This window comes from Giraffa tippelskirchi, chromosome 7, assembly GCF_054371585.1.
Source record: "Giraffa tippelskirchi isolate mGirTip1 chromosome 7, T2T-mGirTip1v1.2.pri, whole genome shotgun sequence".
In the NCBI taxonomy this organism is placed as follows: domain Eukaryota; kingdom Metazoa; phylum Chordata; class Mammalia; order Artiodactyla; family Giraffidae; genus Giraffa; species Giraffa tippelskirchi.
Genome location: NC_137281.1, coordinates 142,176,496 through 142,201,021, shown reverse-complemented (window position 1 = coordinate 142,201,021; position 24,526 = coordinate 142,176,496). Strand labels below are relative to the sequence as shown.

General features: G+C 40.5%; 1 protein-coding gene across 4 annotated transcripts in view; it reads left to right on the top strand.

Annotated features, from left to right (window-relative positions):
- SYNJ2BP (synaptojanin 2 binding protein) overlaps nt 1-14,206 on the top strand; it is a 46,776-nt gene extending 32,570 nt beyond the window's left edge. Inside the window, exons 3-5 of one of the 4 annotated variants that reach the window (XR_014059214.1) lie at nt 784-879; nt 3,792-4,252; nt 13,370-14,206. Coding sequence is in view for 2 of the 4 variants with exons in the window: in XM_081508855.1 (XP_081364981.1) it covers nt 784-879; nt 3,792-3,932 (237 nt within the window). In the remaining 2 variants the exon portion in view is untranslated. Of the gene's footprint in view, nt 1-783; nt 880-3,791; nt 6,336-13,369 lie in introns of those variants that run through there. The other 3 variants (XR_014059215.1, XM_081508856.1, XM_081508855.1) reach the window with 3 other exon arrangements.
- The last annotated feature ends 10,320 nt before the right edge of the window (nt 14,207-24,526 follow it).

Sequence of the window (24,526 nt, the reverse complement as noted above, 5' to 3'; positions counted from 1 at the left end):
AGCTTCTACAGTTACTATGACTTTGGGTAAATTACCTAACCTTGCTAGGCTTCAGTTGTTTTTTTTTCATCAGTGGAAACAAGATAAAAATAATGTCTACCTCATAGGATTGTGATTACTCAGTGTGATAATGTATGAAAGGATATAGAACAGAACCTACCAAATATATTAGATGTTCTTGCTGCCATTGCCAGGTATAAAAGCTATGGAGATTTTGCATAAGGTGGGCTACGCTATATCCCTTGAGTACAGCATAGGCTAGATATTGCTTGTGGCCAGTGTCACTCCTGACACTGAGAAGTGTTGATAGCAGAGTCCTTCGCATCTCTTAGCTTTAGGTGGTAGGACTCAGCTTCACCAAAACATTTTTAGGAGTTTGTATCATCACAGAAACATGGTTTTTAGTAAATTTGAGGAGGATAGGAATATCCATGGAATCAGTGGAAATTGTTCAGAATAGAACAAGAACAATAGAAGAGGCTAGTCGATTTGTACCACATCAAACTAAATTGTGGGAGAGCTTCCTAGAGTTAAATTTCTAGAGCTGAAGCTGGCCCAGCCATGCCAGGGATTAAAACTATAAAGGATATAGAGTGGTAACCTGGAAGACCAGTAGCTTTGAAGATGAAAAAGTTACTCTGAGTTCTAAGTAACTTTACCCCTTCTCCTAGCCCTTGGAATTGTCTCTGTTTTTAAATCTGTGGTCACATGTAAGTAAATCTTTTGACTTATGAGAGTTCACATTCTGTATCTCTCACTACTTTTCCTTGCTGTTTTTGACAGGTCAATGGCCAAGACCTAAAGAACCTGCTGCACCAGGATGCCGTAGACCTCTTCCGTAATGCAGGCTATGCTGTGTCCCTGAGAGTGCAACACAGGGTAGGTTTCATTTGCTGCCACCAAGTTTTTGTGACATTGTTGTGAATTAATCATGTGGTGTAATCTTCAGTAGTGTGTTTGGCTTTTTTCCTTTCCCTCTCATTCCTTTGAAGAGATTATCTGTCATAGGCAAGGGTCTTCTGAGATTTCTCCTAATCTTTAAAGGAAATTCATAACAGTACATTTGCAACCTGGTAGCTTCAAGGTAATGTGCCCTAAAGATAAAGCTTGATAACCAAATTAAAATAAATTGGGAAAAATACAACCAGGCCAATTTTATTTCTTAGTAGGGGAGGAAACATATGTCGTCCCTTGAACATTTTTATTTATGAAACTCTTAAGTGACAGACAGAGAAGGCAATGGCACCCCACTCCAGTACTCTTGCCTGGAAAATCCCATGGATGGAGGAGCCTGGTAGGCTACGGTACATGGGGTCGCTAAGAGTCGGACACGACTGAGCGACTTCACTTTCACTTTTCCCTTTCATGCACTGGAGAAAGAAATGGCACCTCACTCCAGTACTCTTGCCTGGAGAATCCCAGGGACGTTGGAGCCTGGTGGGCTGCTGTCTATGGGGTCGCACAGAGTCGGACACGACTGAAGCGACTTAGACTAGACTAGACTAAGTGACAGAGGTGGTCGGTTTTTTGATATCCAGTATGTGCTTTTCCCTATCATCATCATGAACACTTTTCTGATCAGCTTGGGGGTCCTCTTGACCAAAGGCCTAGTGCTCAAAGGGGAGCTCCAGGAGAAAAGAAATGAGATTCAGAATTTGATCAAGACAGCTATCTATCCCTATATCCTCTCCTTAGTTCCTAGTGTTTTATCATTTGGATGATAAGAAGAAAACCCTGAGTGGACATAATCCTCCTGTAGCATGAAGGACTTTGGAATGCACTTACAGCACAGGTTCATTGTGTCTTTAAAGTTGTTCCTTCTTAAACTGATGCTGTCTTTGCCTCACCCAAGTCCTGAGTGAGGCTTCAGAGACTGAAGAATTCAACAGGAGATAGTGAAAGAATTGGAAAGGGCACAAGGCCCGAAAGATATTTGAGAAAACAGCCAGGGTTGCAAGCAGAATCTGGGTGTGATGGATTAAAAAACCAGGTCAGTAGGAGACATATTAGTATCCAGCTGCTTCTGCCTTGGCCCTTCTTTGTCTCTAAAGCATGGGAGAAAGTATTGATATGCAACAGATAAAGGCAAGCAAATTTAGGCATACACTGTAATATGATTAGAGTTAATGTTGAAGGCATGTGAGGTCATTTTTTAAGGAAACATCCATAAATAACTCCAAACAAAACAGATTGTTCTGGTCAAGGAATTGGCCTAGCCCTAAATGTCATGTCTTTCTATTGAGCATGTTCTCTCAGGACATCTCATCAGGAAATGAATGAAAGATATAGAGGGGGGATATAAGATAGAAAAGGTAGTTTTTTCAGTCTTGTCTTTCAGATTGAGGGGTCAGAGTTTCATGGACTAATGAGATTAAATCTAACTAAAACAAGATGGCTTCAGAGTTACTAAGTTATCTATTACCAGTTAATGTTAATCTAATTCGAAAAGATACATGCCCCCAATATTCATAGCAGTGCTGTTTACAATAGCCAAGACAGAGAAGCAACCTAAGTGTCCAGTGACAGATGACTGGATAAAGAAGATATGGGGTGTGTTTGTATGTGGTAATGGAATATAACTCAGCCATAAAGAATAAAATATTGCCATTTGCAGCAACATGAATAGACCTAGAGATTATCATATGAAGTGAAATAAATCAGAGAACAACAAATACTGTGTCATATCACTTATATGTGAAGTCTAAAAAAAAATGATGCAAATGAACTTATTTATGAAACAGAAATAGACTCACAAGCATAGACAAAAATGTAGGGTTACCAAAAGGGATAGTAGAGGCAGGGGAAGAGATAAATTAGGAGTTTCAGATTAACATATACACACTATTATATAAATGGTGTATAAAACAAATAATAAGAACCTTCTGTATAACTCAGGGAGCTCTATTCAGTATCTTGTAGTAACCTATGATGGAAAAGAATCTGAAAAAGAATATATTTATGTATATACTGAATCACTTTGCTGAAACTAACTCAGCATTATAAATTAACTGTACTTCAATTTTTAAAAATGGTTTTTTAAAAAAAGTTGATGTTAAGAAAGGCTACCTTTTACAAAATTGACTGAAATGAAGAAAGATTACCAGCCTCAAAAGGGAATGTTTTGGCAATGGAAAATTATAACCGTTAGGATCTGAAATTTTTTAACTTATTTACCTTTGACTCTTTTACCTCCATTCCATATTAGTTTCACCTTTTATCTTTGCCTAGTATTACCGAATGGGGGATGAAGGACAGGACCCCATCTTCAGAAGGAGTAGGTACCTTTCAGGAATTGAAAAGTATTTCTAAATAATGGCATTGCGCCTGTCCCATTGCTCAGATCTGCTGTTATTACACACTGACTACTGATACTCTTTCTCGGTAAACATTTCTAGAAAGATGGACACCCCTGCCCTTGCCCAATAATTTCCAGGCTTCCCGTAGGATCAGTAGGCTTCATTTCATATCTTCGTTTTCCTGGTATGGTACGCATATAGTTTGGTGGAGACAGTGCAGAAATAGAGGTTATCGACTTACCCTTGGGTCCCTTTAGGTCAGTAGCACAGCAAGGTTAAATGCCTTTCCATCAGACTTACTTTGTTTCCAAAGAATCAGTGACATTGATGTATCAACTCAGGATAGACAGAGGACACCTTCTGTTCGGTAGTGTTTAGGACTTGCAGCTTTGAGTGATACAGAGACTGCTGACCCAGGTAGTATGTCAGCTTGGACACTGCAGTTGTGGTAAACACACATTGTCACTAGAGTTAACATTTTTCTTTCCCTTCCAGTTACAGGTGCAGAATGGGCCCATAGGACCTCAAGGTGAAGGGGAGCCAAGTGGTATTCCCATAACTATGGTGCTGCTTCCAGTGTTTGCCCTCACCATAATAGCAGCCTGGGCCTTCATGAGATACCGGCAACGACTCTGAAAAACTTGCTTTCTTCCTGTGCTCCCAAAGAAGAAGACACATTTCTCTTTTTCTCTCACCCTCTCCTGCCAGTCTTCCATAACTTTCCCTCTACATAGCCAGCTCATGATATCAAGAGACTGCTGCCCAACCAGAATCTTCTATTCGAAATCTCTGAATCCTCATATTCTCATGGGAGAGTAAAGGCAGTGTTTGAAGGAAACCTGAAAGAAGGACTTGCCTAGAACAAACGAAGAGTTATATATTTTACTAGAACCGCCAATAGAAGTTCAGCTACAACCCAAAAAATGGGAAGGATCCAGTCTTCCCATCACCCTGCGGTATTCCTTTTTTTCTTACCTGGCATGCGTAAAAGTCCAGCTGTAATAAGAGGAAAAAGGATTATTTCTCTTTAATGATCTTCCTTGGGAAGTTTTTGTGGCCTTTTATTTAATTTCTAACTATTAATACCTACGTGGGCACCTACTTTGTATCAAACAAAGATGAATGAGAAGAACATTTCTACTTTTTAAAAAAAGCGAATATATATATATATATATACACACACACATATATACATAGATATTCATGTATGATAGTATAATAGTGATGCCTTGTGGAGAATTAAAGAAGTGGAAAGCAACTCCGGTTTCTGGGTTTCTGCTGTAAAGATTAAGTGGTAGTCTTCAGTTGAAGAATTCAGTACGTAGCAAGAGTAATAGAGTGAGAATTAAAAGAGGATAGCAATCTGAGTCATTTAAAAAAACGAAAACTAAAGCAACTAATTAAAAATATTAGAACAGTGTTTCTTCTTCATAATACCTATGGTGACAGCTGAGGTAAAATGCCATAATCCAGCTTTGTGCAAGTAAGTCTTTAAAAAACTTTGGAGATGTAAACTGTTTTGGTACCTTATAGTCCTGTTAAAGGATCAACTGGAATGACTGTAGTCAGAGCTGTGGGGCCAAACGAACCCAGTGAAAAAAACTCAGGCCATCTACCAGTCTTTCCTGTTTCTATTAATAGGCAAACTCTGAGAAAGAGACTGCTCCCCAGTGGGACAGGCATGAAATCAGCTCTCCTTCAATTCAGTTAAGTTGAAATGGTTTGGATTGCTGATTTTTCTTTTTTTGAAATGTTCTAAGCACTGGTTATGGCTTTTAACGAATTAACTATTTTTGCAAGGAAGGGGAAGAAAGTTTTGTTTGTTTTAGGGGCTCTGGAAGTTTGGTTTATGTTTCGTGGGGAAAACTTGTGGATGAAGGGATGTTAGGTAATGCCAAGGGCACTAATGAGGTGGGAGCCCTCCTGCCCGTGTGGCATTTAAGGTTGGTTTTAAAGCAGTCATGAGAGCTGAGCCGAGGCTGATTTTCTGGCTGAAAGTCATTTCCATCCTCTACATATAGTTGGCAGGCTATAGGCTTTACATAATCTTGGCAGTAAGAGTATGAAAACCCTCAGGACTCAAGAAGTCAGTTGTGTCCAATTTTTAGCATGGATAATCTGATAAGAATTTTACAAGTGTCTATTGGACATCAGGTTTGTTAAGACTTTTACAAAGAAGCAAAATACACAGCCTCCATCCTGAAGGGTTTTTTTTGTTGTTGTTGTTATTGTTGTTCCATTTGGGAAGAGAACACCTTTACACATAAAATAGTATACAGTTACCTCCATAGGCAGGGCAGTGCAATTTAGGGTCAAATTTATATTGCAAACAACAAAAGGGATGGTTAGAGAATTGAGGCACTTGAGAAACTTCTATGGAGGAAGAAGTCAAGTTAAGGACCCTTGAGTTCACAGTCTAGTTAAAAGAATTCATAAGTAGATGAGAAGTTAAAAGTATATCATAAGGTTAAGTGATAGTTGAGAACAATAATAAAAGAAATGGCACTATTCAGAATATGATGCAGCAACAAAGACGTGGACTTTTTTTTTTTTTTTTTTTTTTAAGGAATTTAGAAAAAGCTGTTGATGGCATCAGGCCAAAGTGGAAAGAGAAGGCTTTTAAAAGTAAAAATCTCAGTTAAGACTTTGCCTCTGGGTCACCTATTGGTAAAAGAAGAAACTTTCTGTAAACGATCCTGAGGATTTCTGCCTTCAGACCTGAACAGTTTAATACCTCTGAGACTCAACTTAGACAGCTGCATTCATAGATTCCAAGGAGAAACCCTCGCAGTATTCTGGTTCTCACCTCAACCAGCCCCACTGTGGAGGCGCAACCTCAGGTGCCCTTCCTGTATCGGGAGGAACGTACAGCAGTTTCTGCAGTGGGCCTGCTTTCCTCCCAGGATTCCTCTCAAGGTTTGAACATTAACTCCTGAGAGGACCTTGAGACATACAACAGGAAGCAAGTGGCAAGCAGGATGGAAAGCTGTTTCATCTTTTGTGTGTTGGTATATGTAAATAAAAACACTTATTGCATCATTGGTAGAAGTTTTGCTTTGATAATAGGGATTCTGATACACTTTAATAATTCAGGTTTTCTCTGGAATTGTATTTAAAAGTCAATAGGGACTTCTCTGGTTGTCCAGTGGTTAAGAATCCACCTTCCAATGCAGGGGACGCAGGTTTGATCCCTGGTTGGGGGACTAAGGTCCCTCATGCCTCAAGGCAACTAAGCCTGCACCACAACTACTGAGCCCAAAGTATGTTAGAGCCCACGCGTCACAGCTAAGACCAGATGCAGTCTAATTAGTTAAAAAATAAAGATCAGTATATTAAAAGGTTTAGGTAGGTAGGCTACTTCAATTATATTCTTATTTCTGATTTTCTAGATAATTAAATTATTATCATAAGTGATGTATTGGAGTCCATTGTAGGTCATTAAAACATTCATGCTCTTTAGATCAAATCTAACATTTCTATCACTTTATCAGTTGTATCTAATATTACTTGCACCTAAATTACTATGTTCAAAATGTTCAAAGTTTAAAGATTGAATGAAAGTATCTTTTAAGACATTTACTTAAAACACTTCTCTACATTTATCATCCTATGTTATATATACAGTTCTAATGAGACACTGTTTGCTTCAATTCTCTCTTCTCTTTTCCTGCCAAGTTTTAACCAATGCTGTTAACTTATTCATAACATCTAGCCATGTGTAACAGAAAAAGGAAATGAATACCTGTTACTGCGTTCTGTGCCAGGAGCTGAACTAAACCCTGATTGGTAACACTGTTGATGCCTCACAACTCTGAGGTCTGCTGCTGCTGCTGCTGCTGCTAAGTCGCTTCAGTCGTGTCCAACTCTGTGCAACCCCATAGACGGCAGCCCACCAGGCTCCCCAGTCCCTGGGATTCTGCAGGCAAGAACACTGGAGTGGGTTGCCATTTCCTTCTCCAATGCATGAAAGTGAAAAGTGAAAGGGAAGTCGCTCAGTCGTGTCCGACTCCTAGCGACCCCCTGGACTGCAGCCTACCAGGCTCCTCTGTCCATGGGATTTTCCAGGCAAGAGTACTGGAGTGGGGTGCCATTGCCTTCTCTGACTCTGAGGTCTAGGTGTTGTTAAAAAGACAGTAAAGAAAAGAGAATAAGTTGTTTCCTAAGATTGCATAGGTGGTAATAATAGAATCAGGCTTTAAACTCAGGACTTCATGTGCCACCACCAATGATACTTCCTTACTGGCAGTGGTTCTCAAAGTGAGGTCTCTGGACAAAAGCATCAGCATTGATAATGCTGATTGGGAACTTGCTAGAAAAGCAAATTCTTGGGCTCCACCCTAGGAGTTAGAAACTTAGTAGGGCGCCCAGAAATATGTTTTAATAATCCTTCCAGGTAACTGATGCACACTGAAGTTTGAGAATCACTGCTCTATGCCAATAGTTGCCTTTTTCTCAGGTTAGAATCACCTGGAGAGCTGATAAAAATTCTGATGTCCAGGCTGCACCTAGATCAATTAAGCAGAATCTCTAAGGGTGGGACCAGGGCAGCAGTGAAACAGTTCATCAGGTGATTCCACTGTGCAGTGTCTGGAAAAAAAAAAAAAAGCTATGGCATTTAAACCTAGACTCTGTTTAAATTATTACAGCCAGGCATTGCTCCAGCCCAAAATAAGAATTTCACTCAGGCCCTTTTGGAACCCGGCCCTCCATTAGCTTATGCCTCAAGTACAGACGTGAAATAAGAAGCGGAGCATTCATTGGCTGTTGATTTGTTAGGGACTGACCAACTTCCAGCAAAATGTATTAGCATGTCAGTGTGTGTATCTGTTGAAACTGAATCATAGAACATTGGAACTGAAAGAGTCTAGGATGAATCTGTCTTAGAGATGAGAAAATCAGGGCTGGGAGAGGTAAACTAACAACCCAGATTAAAGAGTCTGTTGCAGAAGTGCCCTTTCTGTCTTACATGTCTTGAATGTATCCACTATATGAACATAGACAAAACTATCCTTTTTATCTCACTTCCCTCTTCTTTCTTTGGGCCTTGAAAAAGATCAGAGAACTGATTGACAGCTGAAGGGTATTATTGCAAGCAACATGCCTGATTGGGAGATTACACAGAATAATCTGAGAAAAATCTGCCCTCTTTAAAAAAAAAAAAAAAGCACAACGTGAGAGTTGGGAGTTGTTTTGTTGGCAAAATGAGGACTATAGTCCAGGAGACAGCATTTAAGATAACTCTGAGAAACTGCTCCAAAGAGGTAGGGGGCAAGTTCAGAGTATGGGATTTTGGTGAAGGGAGAGTACATGCAATCAAGCACATTTTTTTTTCTTTTGCAAAAGCTTTCTAGTCAGGAGGAGCAGCTGTTACCATGAAGGATTTAGTGTTTTGCTAGATATGAGGAGATACAAGAATTGGGCTCATAAAATCAGCTCCTGAAAATATCTTAACTGAAGACCTATTCTGCTGAGCTTTCCCAGAGCACAGTGCCTCATTGCCATCTCCACCTTGAACACCTTTCAGGGGTGTTGAAAATCAGTTCAGTTCAGTCGCTCAGTCGTGTCCGACTCTGCAACCCCATGAACTGCAGCACACCAGGCCTCCCTGTCCATCACCAACTCACGGAGTCCACCCAGACCCATGTCCATTGAGTTGGTGATGTCATCTAACCATCTCATCCTCTGTCGTCCCCTTCTCCTCCTGCCCTCAGTCTTCCAGTATCAGGGTCTTTTGCAATGAGTCAGCTCTTCGCATCAGGTGGCCAAAGTATTGGAGTTTCAGCTTCAACATCAGTCCTTCCAATGAACACCCAGGACTGATCTTTAGGATGGACTGGTTGAATCTCCTTGCAGTCCAAGGGACTCCCAAGAGTCTTCTTCAACATCACAGTTCAAAAGCATCAATTCTTCGGAGCACAGCTTTCTTTATAGTCCAACTCTCACATCCATACGTGACTACTGGAAAAACCATAGCCTTGACTAGACGGACCTTTGTTGACAAAGTAATGTCTCTGCTTTTTAATATGCTGTCTAGGTTGGTCATAACTTTCCTTCCACGGAGTAAACGTCTTTTAATTTCATGGCTGCAATCACCATCTGCAGTGATTTTGGACCCCCCAAAAATAGAATCGGCCACTGTTTCCACTGTTCCCCCATCTATTTGCCATGAAGTGATGGGACCGGATGCCATGATCTTAGTTTTCTGAATGTTGAACTTTAAGCCAACTTTTTCACTCTCCTCTTTCACTTGCATCAAGAGGCTCTTTACTTCTTCTTCACTTTCTGCCATAAGGGTGGTGTCTTCTGCATATCTAAGGTTATTGATATTTCTCCTGGCAATCTTGATTCCAGCTTGTTCTTCTTCCAGCCCAGCGTTTCTCATGATGTACTCTGCATATAAGTTAAATAAGCAGGGTGAAAATAAACAGCCTTGACGAACTCCTTTTCCTATTTGGAACCATTCTGTTGTTCCATGTCCAGTTCTAACTGTTGCTTCCTGACCTGCATACAGGTTTCTCAAGAAGCAGGTCAGGTGGTCTGGTATTCCCATCTCTTTCAGAATTTTCCACAGTTTATTGTGATCCACACAGTCAAAGGCTTTGGTATAGTCAATAAGGCAGAGGTAGATGTTTTTCTGGAACTCTCTTGCTTTTTCGATGACCCAGCGGATGTTGGCAATTTGATCTCTGGTTCCTCTGCCTTTTCTAAAACCAGCTTGAACATCTGGAAGTTCACGGTTCACATATTGCTGAAGTCTGGCTTGGAGAATTTTGAGCATTACTTTACTAGCGTGTGAGATGAGTGCAATTGTGTGATAGTTTGAGCATTTTTTGGCATTGCCTTTCTTTGGGATTGGAATAAAAACTGACCTTTTCCAGTCTTGTGGCCACTGCTGAGTTTTCCAAATTTACTGACATATTGAGTGCAGCACTTTCACAGCATCATCTTTTGAAATAGCTCAACTGGAGTTCCATCACCTCCACTAGCTTTGTTCATAGTGATGCTTCCTAAGGCCCACTTGACTTCACATTCCAGGATGTCTGGCTCTAGGTGAGTGTGAGTGATCACACCATTGTGATTATCTGGGTCATGAAGATCTTTTTTGTACAGTAGAGGAGCCTAAAAAGGATGCTGATCTTCTGCAGCAGCTCATGATTTAATCATTATAGAGGCAGATGGCAAGTGCCAATGTGGAGTTGACAGACCTAGTATCAAATTGAATCAGATGAACTCTTCTGAGACTAATTTCAATAGTTCAAAACTAGAGAGGTATGGTTTGTTTTTAACATTGGACATCGTTTTTGTTGTGTGAATAAGCAATTTTAAAAAACAACATAAGGTTCTCAACTATGTGGGGGAGTAGAGTTCATTTAATTTCTTGTGAAGCTGATAAAGATTTTATTCCAATCTATTTTAGTCAAAATTTATCTTTGGACAAATGGGGGATTTTTCTTTCATTCAACAAATGAGTGCCTACCATGTGCATCAGGATCAACTCTTCTGGGAGGGACAGTGTGAAGAAGGGATTGGGAGATGGGCAGGTGATGAAAAGGTATCCATGACAGTGACTCTCCCCAAAGATCCCATGCTGGGCCCTCCATGAAGCCGTTTTCTCCACTGATCTAGCCCATATAGGTCTGGCTCTCTTTCACTTAGAACCTGCAGAGGAGGGCAGAGGAATCAGTCATTACCATGGCTTTTCTGAGACATATGTAAGCAGCTGGAGGGCAGGAAGTCAGCCTTATGTTTCTGTGTGGGCTGTATGTCAGCTAACCCAGCGCAGGCATGTGGCTACACAGGTGCTTGTTGGGTGACTCGGGGCTCGCTCAGACGTAAGTACAGACACTGATTCTTGGTGACAAGCAAAATTTTAAAAAGTGGGAGTGAATTTCTTGGAGGGTATGGAGTAGCTCATAGAAGAGGTGGAAAGGAAAACTCCCAGACCTCAAGATGGCCCATGGCACTAGAGAGCAAGAAGGAAGAGACAGACTCCATGGGGCACTGCCATCCAGTAAATCACCGTCAGCCACCTTCCATTCTTTGTTTATTTGGCTGCACCAGGTCTTAGGCACAGCCTGCAAACTCTCAGTTGTGGCATTTGGGATCTAGTTCCCTGACCAGGGAGCGTGGAGTCATGGCCACTGAGTCACCAGGGAAGCCTCCCCCCCCCGCCCCCCGTTCTTATAGCCCTCCACCCAAGACTCAAATTCCCAGCTCAACCAACTACTGGCTTTATCACTTGGACAGGTCACTTAACCTCTGTGTTTGAGACTCCTTGTTGGCAGAATGGGGCTAACAATTAAGCCCGCCTCCTAGAGACACGGGAAGGACTGGATAACTCAATACATGAAGGTTCTTAAGGGGCCTAGCACCTAGCAAATACTTAATAGATGCTAGCTAGTTTAAGGGACTGTTTTTTTAGCGGTCATTTTGGCTTTTCACCTTGTGATCATTGTTTCCTTAAATGATACTATATCACATTAATGAATACTATAAGAGCACATAAAAGATTCTCCTTAAAAAGAAAGGAAGGTTAAAAATAACTTTTAAAACACCGAAACAATTCAGCAACTGTCTGTAAAGCAAGCAAAGTCTCAAGGTGCTGTAATCATACAGGTTATGATTCCCAAGACTTAATTGGAAATACAATTTATAGAAAATGACCTAGGAGCCTCTTGAGTCAAGTAGAATCGTGCACAGAAATACATAGCTGTTGAAAATGCCATGACATTTTATTATAGTGGTAGATTTGTGTTTGTGTGTATTTTTGTCTTTAAATTGCACATAATACTGTAAATCATTTATTACTGAGCCAGTATGTAGACCCTCTGGGCTTCCCAGGTGGCTCAGTGGTAAGGAATTTGCCTGCCAATGCAGGAGACACAGGAGACTTGAATTTGATCCCTGGGTTGGGAAGATCCCCTGGAGGAGGAGATGGCAACCCACTCCAGTATTCTTGCCTAGAAAATCCCATGGGCAGACGAGCCTGGCGGGCCACAGTCCATGGGGGCCATAATCCATGCGGTCACAGAGAGTAGGGCACGACCGAGCATGCACTATGCGCTAGGTGCTGAAGGTACAAATATAAATTAAATAGGGTCACTCTAAGCTGAAATAACATCATCTGAAAGGGAGGGAGTATTTGCTGGTGATTTTTTAAAAAACATTTTTACTTATTTATTTATTTGGCTATGCCAGGTCTTAGTTGGGGCATATAGGATCAAGTTTCCCAGTCAGGGATTGAACCTGGGTCCTCTGCATTTGAAGAGAGGACTCTTAACTACTAGACCACCAGGGAAGTCCCTGTTGGTGATCCTGATGTCAAAGTATTTTTCTGATTTCACCTAGAAGTAGTAGATTGAGTTGTGAAGCTCTTATGGGTGCATGCTGAGTCACTTCAGTCATGTCCAGCTCTTTGCGACCCTGTGGATTATAGCCTGCCAGGCTCCTCTGTCCATGGGATTGTCCAGGCAAGAATACTGGAGTGGGTTGCCATCCCGTCCTCCAGGAGATCATTCTGACCGAGGGATTGAACCTGCATCTCTTATGTCCCCTGCATTGTCAGGCAGGTTCTTTACTATTAGTGCCACCTGGGAAGCCCTGGGAAGCTCTTTGTACATGCATGCTGAGTCTCCTCAGTCATGTCCAATTCTTTGCAACCCTGTGGACTGTAGCCCACCAGGCTCCTCTGTCCATGGGATTCTCCATACTCTCACCAATTATATAATAGGGTTACAGTTGGTTGCCGTCCTGGGATAAGCCCCTTTTGCTGTTCTCTTTTATCTGCACATCTTTTTGAGACCAGCACTCACATGCAGAAAGGCAATTGTAATCAAAAGAAGACAAAAGGAAGGCAGTATTTTAAGGAATTATATTCAGAACCAAGTTCTTAACAGCCATAGTCAGCCTGATGTAGATACTCGTATAGAGACTCCAAAGCACTTAATCTGCTTACCTGATACACTTGATGATAGTGTAATAAACTATGGTATAAGCAAGCATTGGTCTGTCTAAGGGATCAAATTATAGTGAACATTAGGTCATGTTTCTAAATGTTTTCCTTTCTTTTGCAGGGTGATAAAGGGCAAAGGGGAGAAGGCAATGGCACCCCACTCCAGTACTCTTGCCTGGAAAATCCCGTGGATGGAGGAGCCTGGTAGGCTACAGTCCATGGGGTCACTAAGAGTCGGACACGACTGAGCGACTTCACTTTCACTTTTCCCTTTCATGCACTGGAGAAGGAAATGGCAACCCACTCCAGTATTCTTGCCTGGAGAATCCCAGGGACGGCGGAGCCTGATGGGCTGCCGTCTATGGGGTCGCACAGAGTCGGACACGACTGAAGCGACTTGGCAGCAGCAGCAGCAGCAAAGGGCAAAGGGAGAAAGCTGATGTGCGTTTTTCAAATGCAAGTCAATCATTAGCAGTCATTTATAAAAGAACTTTGTATTTCCTGTAATCATTAAATCAATTGACCAGTAAGGAAAATATGATTCTTCTTCCTGTTTTGAGATTTGCAAATGGAATCATAAAATTGAATCCCATTTTTTTTCTTAGTAAATGGAATGTGGTTTTAAAATTTTACTTAGTTATTTGGCTGCCTTGGTTCTTAGTTGCGTCACTTGGGATCTTCCTTGCAGCATGTCAGGTCTTTTGTGCAGGCTTCTTTCTCTAATTGTGGCACAGATGCTCAGTAGTTGCTGTGCGTGGGTTCAGTAGATGGGGCACTCAGGCTTCGTTGCACTGGGCATGTGGGATCGTAGTTCCCCTTTTAATTCTGTATCTGCAGTGCTGATTTGAATATGATTTCTTCTTATTGTTTTTTATGTTGAACATTGTTTTTATTGTGTAAAGTACATGTACGTTGTACCCCCAAAACATGTTAATCTTTTTAAATTTCTTATTTTTCATTTTTGAGTGCACTGAATCTTCATTGCCATGGGCGTATCTTTTCCCCAGTTGCAGTAAGTGTGGGCTACTCGCTTGTTGCAGTGTGAGGGCTCCTCGTTGGGGTGGCTTCTCTTGTTACGGTGGCTTCTCTTGTAGGGCATGGGCTTAGTTGCCTTACTGGTATGTGGAATCTTCCTGCACCAGGGATTGAACTCGTGTCCTCTGCATTGGCAGGCAGATTCTTAACCACGGGACCATCAGGGAAGTCCCATGTTAGTCTTCATAAGATTGTTTTCTTTTGAACCTTAGTTTATTTTCCTTCCTTTCTATTTTGATCCTAATGTCATATTGCATGCCTGGATCTAAACAGCAGTCAGTCTCTGATCCAACAGATGCCTTATAGCAACTTGGAAGATATATGGACATAAAATCACTTTTTTTTCCTAAGGAATACCATTACAAATTAAATATGTTAATGATGCCATCAAAATAGGTAGTAATCACTCCTAAGCTTTGCTATTTGATGCCAGCTACAGCACATAAGATAATAATGTATCTAATTGTGCCTAACTTAGTATTGGCATTCAACAGAAACTTGTTGCATTTGTCCATTATTCTTTATAATCCTTTTTTTTTCCACCTCATTTTGGGGATGGTTGAATAAATGTCTCCTTATTTAACCGCCAACTTCATGGGATAACACTCTGACAAAGCGATAAAATGAGAAAAACAAAAATTCTAAATAATTTGAGGCCTAGCTTTGACATAGAAGATAAGGAGATAAGGATAAGGGCTCAATCCTGTACTGCTAATAACAATTGGCTAACAATTATTAAACTCTTATCAATTTATTTCAATCAGTCTTATTTCAGCTACTGTGCTAAGTCCTTTACATGTGTTTATTTAAGCCTCACAACAACTCTAAACTGCTGCTGTTGTCCCCATTTTACAGATGAGGTAAGCAAGACATAGAGAGCTTAATTTGCTAAATTACACAGCTGTTAAGTGCCAGAACTGGGATTTAAACCTAGGCAGTTTAGCTTCAGAACCTACACACAAAACCGTAATATGCTGTCTCTACTCTCCATGGTTCCAGGCGCTACACTGGGCCATCCTTTTCAGTAACTTAAATGTCAACAAGTTCTCGTAACTATGCAAGGCAATATCAATAATTTATTTTTATAGATAAGGTAACTCAAGGCCTAAAGAAATTAATAACTTGCTCAAGATACATAGCGAATCAGTGCCAGACCTGGGAATTTCCTTCAAGCCAATAAGGAGTCTACTTCTCGTCTATCACTCCAGGAAATTAAAGTTTATTATATTTTAATTGAATCGGCTTCAACCACGCTAGCACACTCTTTCATTATGGGTAATAGAGAATTGACTGCATTACGTTAAATGTTCTACAACAACAGCGGTAGTAGTACCATTCATTTATACAAAGTTTGAAAGCAGTTATCAACATTTGCTATCTGACTTGTATCCAAACCTTATAAGATACATAGAAGAGAGAAAACGGTTTGTGCCACAGGATGTGGAAGGTGTTGTCAGAACTGAATATTGACCTTTTGCCTAAGTTACTTTGCATACTCTGATATGAAAAGTTATTGTTACTGTGTCATATGACTGAAGCAAAGTCCAGACCGGGAGTCAAAGTGCTAGTCTCTAACAGTAATGTGTACAGAATGGCCATTTTCTCCCTTGATGGGCAAAGAAAACATATAAGTTAGCAATTACATAACAAACCATGGCAAAACTTAATGTCTTAAATTTTTTTAAATTTAAAAAGATTCTGTGGGATTCTTGGGATAAGCCCCTTTTGCTGTTTCTCTTTTATCTGCACATCTTTTTGAGACCAGCACTCACATGCAGAAAGGCAATTGTAATCAAAGGAAGACAAAAGGAAGGCAGTATTTTAAGGAATTCTGTTCAGAACCAAGTTCTTAACAGCCATAGTCTCTTGCCTGATGTAGATACTTGTATAGAGACTCCAAAGCATTTAATCTGCTTACCTGATACACTTGATGATAGTGTAATAAACTATGGTGTAAGCAAGCATTGGTCTGTCTAAGGGATCAAATTGACTGTTTCTTCTGCTACCACCTAGAGTCACATGGAACTGCATTCATCTGATGACAGAGGAGGCGTAAGTAGTCCAAGGTGGCCTCTCTTTCCTTACTAGCGCTTAGTGCTAACTGTAGACTAGAGTGCCTTGGTTTTTGTCCTCACGGCCTCTCATCTTCTAACAGACCAGACTGGACTTCTACTGCATGCGGAGGGGGTGTTCTCAGGGAATTGTTCTAAGAAGTCAAGTCCCAATGTGAAAAGCATGAGTCAAGCCTTTGTACCTGTCACACTTGCTGATGTCTTATTGGCCAGATCAGGCCAGGGCCAAGCTTAGAGTCATTGCAGGATAGGACCTAAACTCCACCTCTTTTTTTAAAAAAATATGTCACATGTACTTCCCCACCCCCAACCCCATTTTTTGGTTGTTTCATGAGGCATGTAGATCTTAGTTCCCCAACCAGGGATGGAACTAGAACCCCCTGCAGTGGAAGTGTGATGTCTTAACCACTGGACCACCAGGGAAGTCCCCCTAAATGCCACCTCTTGATGAGAACAGTGCAAAGAATGTGTAGTCATTTTTCATCCACACAGAAAGAAGCCAAGCTTCAAACAGCAAAGACCAGGGGTCAGCAAACATTTTCTCAAAGGATAAGATAGTAAATCTTTTAGGCTTGCAGGCCTTGGGTCTTTGCAGTCTGGGGTATGAAACCAACCATAGACAATATATAAGCAAAAGAATGCAACTGTGTTCCAGTAAAACTTTATTTGCAAAACCATGAGGTTCTGTATGGTTGGTTTTATTATATTTACAAAAACTAAACTACACACTATAGTTTGAGGACTGCTGCCAAAGACTACTGCAGGTTGAAATAGACTTTTAAGAGTAAAACTGAGAGAAGAAATTTCCCAAATGTTGATCCCTTGGGGTTCCAAACTGACACATTTTCTAGGAATGGCTTTTTAAAAAATCTCACATCCTCCAAGAAAGAGAAGCCAGGGAAAGTCCAGTGAAAATTTCTCCTACTGTAATTTTGGAAATGAGTTGCAGAGTGACCATTGTCAGACTTAATGAAGCACCCATCATAGCCAGGTTGTGTCCAACTCTTTGCAACCCCATGGACTGCAGCCCACCAGACTTCTCTGTCCTTGGGGTTTTCCCAGGCAAGAATACTGGAGTGGATTGCCATGCCCTCCTACAGGAGATCTTCCCAAGCCATGGGTCGAATCCAGGTCTCCCACATTGCAGGTGGGTTCTTTACCGCCTGAACCACCAGGGAAGCCCTCATAGCCAGGACACCATCCAAATTCAAGGATTCACATAAAACTTAGAGCAATATTAAGAGTTCACTAGGTACTTTATGGAAGTTATTTCATTTCACGCTTAAGAAATCTTGTTAGGTTAAAATTATTACCCCAGGTTAAAGATAGAAAGATCGAACTTTGGAGATGTGAAGTTAAATGTCTCTAGTTAATGTTATTAATGTTAAAACCTAATGTTAAACAGCCAATATTTGAAACCAGAACCAGAACATTTTCTACCACGTACTCTACCACACTGACCCTGCCTTTTGAGTTTGAAAGGAAAATAATCTATGTAGGAAAATAACTTATTGGAAAAATTATTTATAAAAATTATTTGTAATTACTAGTCACACACACACATACAAAATAGCATCTCTTCAAGTGCAGGAAAAAAGATGAGGAATAAGAAGAAATGGTAGTTTTCTCCTACCTATTTTAAATATGGGTAGTTTTCTCCTACTTGTGCTTTAATAGCATGCGAGATGTATAGTAGGGCCAAAAGATCAGGAGACAACTGACATTGAAAGGTTAGTTTATTACAGTTGCCAAGAAAAGAGGACACTCTATGTCTTGGGGGCTGCACAGGAAAGCACTGATGCTGGTTTTAGGGCAGAGGGAGAGGGAGGAACTGTGGGCGAGAGCTTTTATTGTGGTTTCTGTGAGAAGGAACTGACCAGACTAGGTAAGCAGGCCTAGGATGGATTAGTTTGAATAATGTAAATGGTCTCTGTAGCATAGGGGCTGTCCCTACTAGCTATCGGGTACCTAGCCTTGGGGTGATGAGGGCATGTGGATAAATGGCCCTAAGTGTGAGAGCTCAGTAAAAGAGATTGTTGGAATGTGAGCTCTGGATTGGTTACTTTGTATCTGAAAACTGTGCTCATAAGAGAGTTGTTTACTATCTCTAAAAATTTACTAACCTCTGGAGGAGTAGTCCCTTCAGGGTCAGCAAGGCCCCAGATGTCAAAGCATCAAAATATAGAAAATAAAAGACGGTGGTTATACTACCACTACTACCATAGTGGGTTCTCTAATTTTTGCTTTTACTCCAAGACTTACAGAAATAACTGAGATAGTCAAAGGTAATCAGAACTATCTAGAAAATAGCCAAAAACGAGGAAAGAAACAACACAAAAAAAGAGGGTTCTGGTTCAAGATGACAATATAGGAAAATCTTCATTTCACAGACACACTGAGTCTACAGCTATGTGTAGAACAATCTCTTTCAAAAACCTAAAGCCTGGCTGAGTGATGACTGCCCATCAGGCAAACAAGAGGAACCACATCCAACTGGGTAGGAACACAATCTCGCCATAAAGCACACCCCCAGCACAGTGGCACACAACCCGGAGGAAATTCAAAACCTGAAGCTCCTCTCTGAGGAGCAAAGGGTTTTATTTCCTTTCCGGTAACTTCAGCTTTTAGGACCTGCACCAGAGAGATGATACCCACCCACTTTGAAAACTAACAGAACCTACGAGACTGTAGTAATCTGGGAGACATATCCTAGAAGGTCCGTGCCCTGAGAGGAGCACCATGATCCAGCTCATTGTCAGCTGATCTCAACCAGACTTAAAGAGGCTTGAAGATCAGCAACAGGACAAGGGTGCCCACCATCACCACTTATACTCAACATAGTATCAGAAGTCCTAGTCAGAGCAATGAGACAAGAAATAGAAACAAAAGGAAGATATAAAGCTGTCATTGTTCACAGATGACATGATACTATACATAGAAATCCTAAAGGTAACACTGGAAAGCTACTAAAACTCATCAATGAATACAGTATATATTGTTTATTACAGTAGCTTATAGTTGTTTAAACTATAGCTGCAGTTTATATTATAAACTTGTATAATACAAAATTAATATACAGAAATTTGTTGCATTTCAGTACACTAACAAGAAACTATCAGGAAAAAAAGAATCCCATTTATAATCATATCGAAAGAATGAAATACCTAGGAATAAATCTGAGGGAAAATGACTGTACTCATAAAACTATAAGAAACTGATGAAAGAAATTGAACACATTACAAACAAATGGAAAGCTATGCCTTGCTCATGGATTGGAAAAATGAATACTGTTAAAATGACCTTACTACCCAAGGCATATACAGATTCAGTGTATATTTTCATTAGTTATGAAAACACCAATAGCATTTTTCACAGAACTAGAACAAATAGTTCTAAAATTTGCATGGAAAAACAAAAGACCCTGAGTATCCAAAGCAATCGTGAGAGAAAGAAACAAAGCTAGATGTATTACATTTCCTCAATTCAAACTATACTACAAAACTACAGTAATAAAAAACCCACGTTTATATGGCAATTAACGTACTATGAAGGAGGCAAGAAAATACAATGGGAAGTAGACTTTTCGAGCAATGGTGTTGGGAAATAATGGACAGGTACTCACAAAATAATCAAACTGGACAACTTTCTCACCCCATATGTGTAAATAAACTCATAATGGATTAAAGACTCAAAAATAAGTCCTGAAATCATACAATATCTAGAAGGAAACATAGTGCATTCTTTGACATTGGTCTTAGCAATATATTTTTGGATATGTCTCCTTGGGCAAAGGAAACAATAGAAAAAAATTAACAAATGGAACCTAATCAAACTAAAAAAGTTTTGCACAGTAACAGAAACTATTGACAAGGTGAAAAGACCGCCTAATGAACGGGACCAGGTATTTGCAAATGATATATCCCATGAGGGGTTAATATCCAAAAGATACAAAGAACAACTCAACATTTTTTTTTAAAAAGCTGATTAAGACATGGGCAGAGGACCTGAAGAGACATTCCAAAGACATACAGATGGCCAACGGGCACATGAAAAGATGCTCAGACTTCCCTGGTGGTATAGTGGATAGGAATCTGTCTGCCATTTCAGGGGACACAGGTTCGATCCCTGGTCTGGGACGATTCCATATGCCATGGAGCAGCCAAGTCCCTGTGCCACAACTACTGAAGCCCGCTCACCTAGAGCCTGTGCTCTGCAACAAGAGAAGCCACTGCAATGAGAAGCCCATGCACCACCACAAAGAGTGGCCCCTGCTCACTGCAACTAGAGAAAGCGCTCATGAAGCAACAAAGACCCAGTGTAGTCAAAGATACATGCATACATACATACATACATACATACATACATACATACATACATACATACATAAAAATGTAAAAAAAGATTCCCAACATCATTAATCTTTACAGAAATACGGATCAAAGATACAGTGAGATATGACCTCACACCTTTCAGAATGGTTATTATCAAAAAGACAAGAAACAACGTGTCAGTGAAGATGTGGAGAAAAGGGAACCTCATGGACTGTTGGTGGGAGTGGAAATTGGTGAGGCCACTATGGAGAACAGTTTGGAGGTTTATCAAAAGCTAAAAGCAAAGCTAGCATATGATCCAGCAACTCCACCCCTGGGTATGTAGAAGAAGAAAAGGAAAACACTGATTCAGAAGGCCATCAGCTGACTTTTCTGTGGAAACTTTGGAGGCCAGAAGGGAGTGGCATCTGGCATCATGTATTTAATGACTTCGAGTGACTTCGAATGAGTATAATCTATAAAAATATTGAATCACTATGTTGTATACCTGAAAACAATATAATATTGTAAATCAACTACACTTCAATTAAAAAATAAGAAACTGACTTTTCTTTTCATGGTAAATTGATTTCAGGCTGAGCTCAAGCATACTTGTATCTGTTTGAATATTCCTGAGTGCACTAATTTTTAAAAAATCCTTCAGTGTTGCATACAACACATTCATACAGTAGGACATTTTTCTTTTCTAAATGTTAACATGAGTGGTACTTGTTCTAACTAAAAGATATAATCCACAAAAGAAATCAAGTGAGATAAGTTGCTCATGGTAACTACCTTATTTTGAGTTGAGTTCATTTACAGGCAATCCTATTCAGAGATGATTTTTGAAAGCACAAAGAAAATGATGTATGAGACAGTGATGATCATGATAATGATGTAACATTCTGGAAAGAGCTAAAAAGGAGCTGAAGTCAGAACTTTTTTTTTTTAATAAATCAATTCTTTTGAGGTATACTCAGTACACAATAAAATGTTCAGAGTTAATGATGCAGCTTGATGAAGTTTGACTTGTAAGTACCATCCTGTCTTAGCGTGTTGAGAATACTATAATAAAGTACCTTAGACTGGGTGGCCAGACATCCTGGAATGTGAAGTCAAGTGGGCCTTAGAAAGCATCACTATGAACAAAGCTAGTGGAGGTGATGGAATTCCAGTTGAGCTATTTCAAATCCTAAAAGATGGTGCTGTGAAAGTGCTGCACTCAATATGTCAGCAAATTTGGAAAACTCAGCAGTGGCCACAGGACTGGAAAAGGTCAATATTTATTCCAATCCCAAAGAAAGGCAATGCCAAAGAATGCTCAAACTACCACACAATTGCACTCATCTCACACGCTAGTAAAGTAATGCTCAAAATTCTCCAAGCCAGGCTTCAGCAATACATGAACCGTGAACTTCCAGATGTTCAAGCTGGTTCTAGAAAAGGCAGAGGAACCAGAGATCAAATTGCCAACATCCGCTGGATCATCGAAAAAGCAAGAGAGTTCCAGAAAAACATCTATTTCTGCTTTATTGACTATGCCAAAGCCTTTGACTATGTGGATCACAATAAAGTGTGGAAAATTCTGGAAGAGATGGGCATACCAGACCACCTGACCTGCCTCTTGAGAAACCTGTATGCAGGTAAGGAAGCAACAGTTAGAACTGGACATGGAACAACAGAATGGTTCCAAATAGGAAAAGGAGTTCGTCAAGGCTGTGTATTGTCACCCTGCTTATTTAACTTATATGCAGAGTACATCATGAGAAATGCTGGGCTGGAAGAAGCACAAGCTGGAATCAAGATTGCCAGGAGAAATATCAATAACCTCAGATATGCAGATGACACCACCCTTATGGCAGAAAGTGAAGAAGAAGTAAAGAGCCTCTTGATGCAAGTGAAAGAGGAGAGTGAAAAAGTTGGCTTAAAGCTCAACATTCAGAAAACTAAGATCATGGCATCCGGTCCCATCACTTCATGGCAAATAGATGGGGAAACAGTGGCTGACTTTATTTTTCTGGGCTCCGAAATCACTGCAGATGGTGATTGCAGCCATGAAATTAAAAGACACTTACTACTTGGAAGGAAAGCTATGACCAACCTAGACAGCATATTAAAAAGCAGAGACATTACTTTGTCAACAAAGGTCCATCTAAACAAGGCTATGGTTTTTCCAGTGGTCATGTATGGATATGAGAGTTGGACTACAAAGAAAGCTGAGAGCAGCAGAATTGATGCTTTTGAACTGTAGTGCTGGAGAAGACTCTTGAGAGTCCCTTGGACTGCAAGGAGATCCAACCAGTCCATCCTAAAGCAGATCAGCCCTGGGTGTTCATTGGAAGGACTGATGTTGAAGCTGAAACTCCAATACTTTGGCCACCTCATGCGAAGAGCTGACTTATTGGAAAAGACCCTGATACTGGGAAAGATTGAGGGCAGGAGGAGAAGGGGATAACAGAGGATGAGATGGTTGGATGGCATCACCGACTCAATGGACATGAGTTTGGGTAAACTCCAGGAGTTGGTGACGGACAGGGAGGCCTGGCGTGCTGTGGTTCATGGGGTCGCAAAGAGTTGGACACGAATGAGCGACTGAACTGAACTGAACTGAGAGTGGGTGGTTAATAAACAAGAATATTTCTCACAGTTCTGAAGGCTAGTAAATCCAAGATCAAGACACCAGCAGAATTAGTGTCTGGTGAGAACAATTCCTGGTTCATAGATGGCATCTTCTCACTGTAACCACACAGGGCAGAAGGGTTGAAGGATCTCTCTGGGGCCTCTTTGTAAAAGCACCAATCACCTCCCAAAGACCCCAACTGCTAATACCATCACCTGCCGGGGGTGGGGGGCAATGTTGAGGATTTCAACATGTGGACTTTGGAAGGAAACATTCATCTTGAGCACACACCAATCAAGATACAAGTTTCCCATCACTCAAGAAAGTTCGCTCTATCCCTCCATTCCTTCACATCAGGAAACACTGATGAGAATTCCATTCCCTTGTATTGTTTGGACTATTCCAGAACTTCGTACAAAGGAAGTCCTATATGAAGTTTCTTTGTTCTGGTTTCTTTCTATCATCATCCTATCTATGAGATACATCCATGAATGTACACATATCAGAAACTTGTTCAGATTTACTGAGCATTTTCCCACTGAATTAATATGCCAGTCTGTTTGGCATTCATCTACTCAATACTGGTTGTTTGTTTCCAGTCTGTGGAATAAATCCATGCATTATGCTGCCGTGAATATATATACATACATATGTATACATATATATATGAATCATTGTGGAGAACTTCCTATGGTAGAATCACTGAGACATAGAGGAGGTGTAAGTTTAACTTTATAAGAAACTAGTATTATCCACCCTAATGATGCCAACAAATGCAATTACAGAGGGGTGTGCAACAATGACAAAAAATTGTCACTATCAGCAAGGTTAGAAACTACCAAACTGTAAGGAAAAAAGAAGAGGTGGTAGTATACTCAGTCACCCTCCACCTGACATGAAATCAGGTATTCGAGGCAAAATAATGCCTAGTGTAGACATGACTGTAGCTGCATTGTGTATTCACTTCATACTTCTGTTACTACGATGTTTGCTGGTATCATTTTTCATGTAATAGATGTTTTGTAAGAGAGAAAATAGGAAACAAATTTTAATGAAACAGAAAATCCCTGAACAAAAGAAACACTAATGGAGAAAATCACAGTGGCACTTACTGGAAGAAATGATGAATAATCACTCTGATAATTACATAATTCTACCGCTATTTTGGTGAAAGAGGAGAGTGAAAAATCTGGCTTAAAACTCAACACTGAGAAACTAAGATCGTGGCATCTGGTCCCATC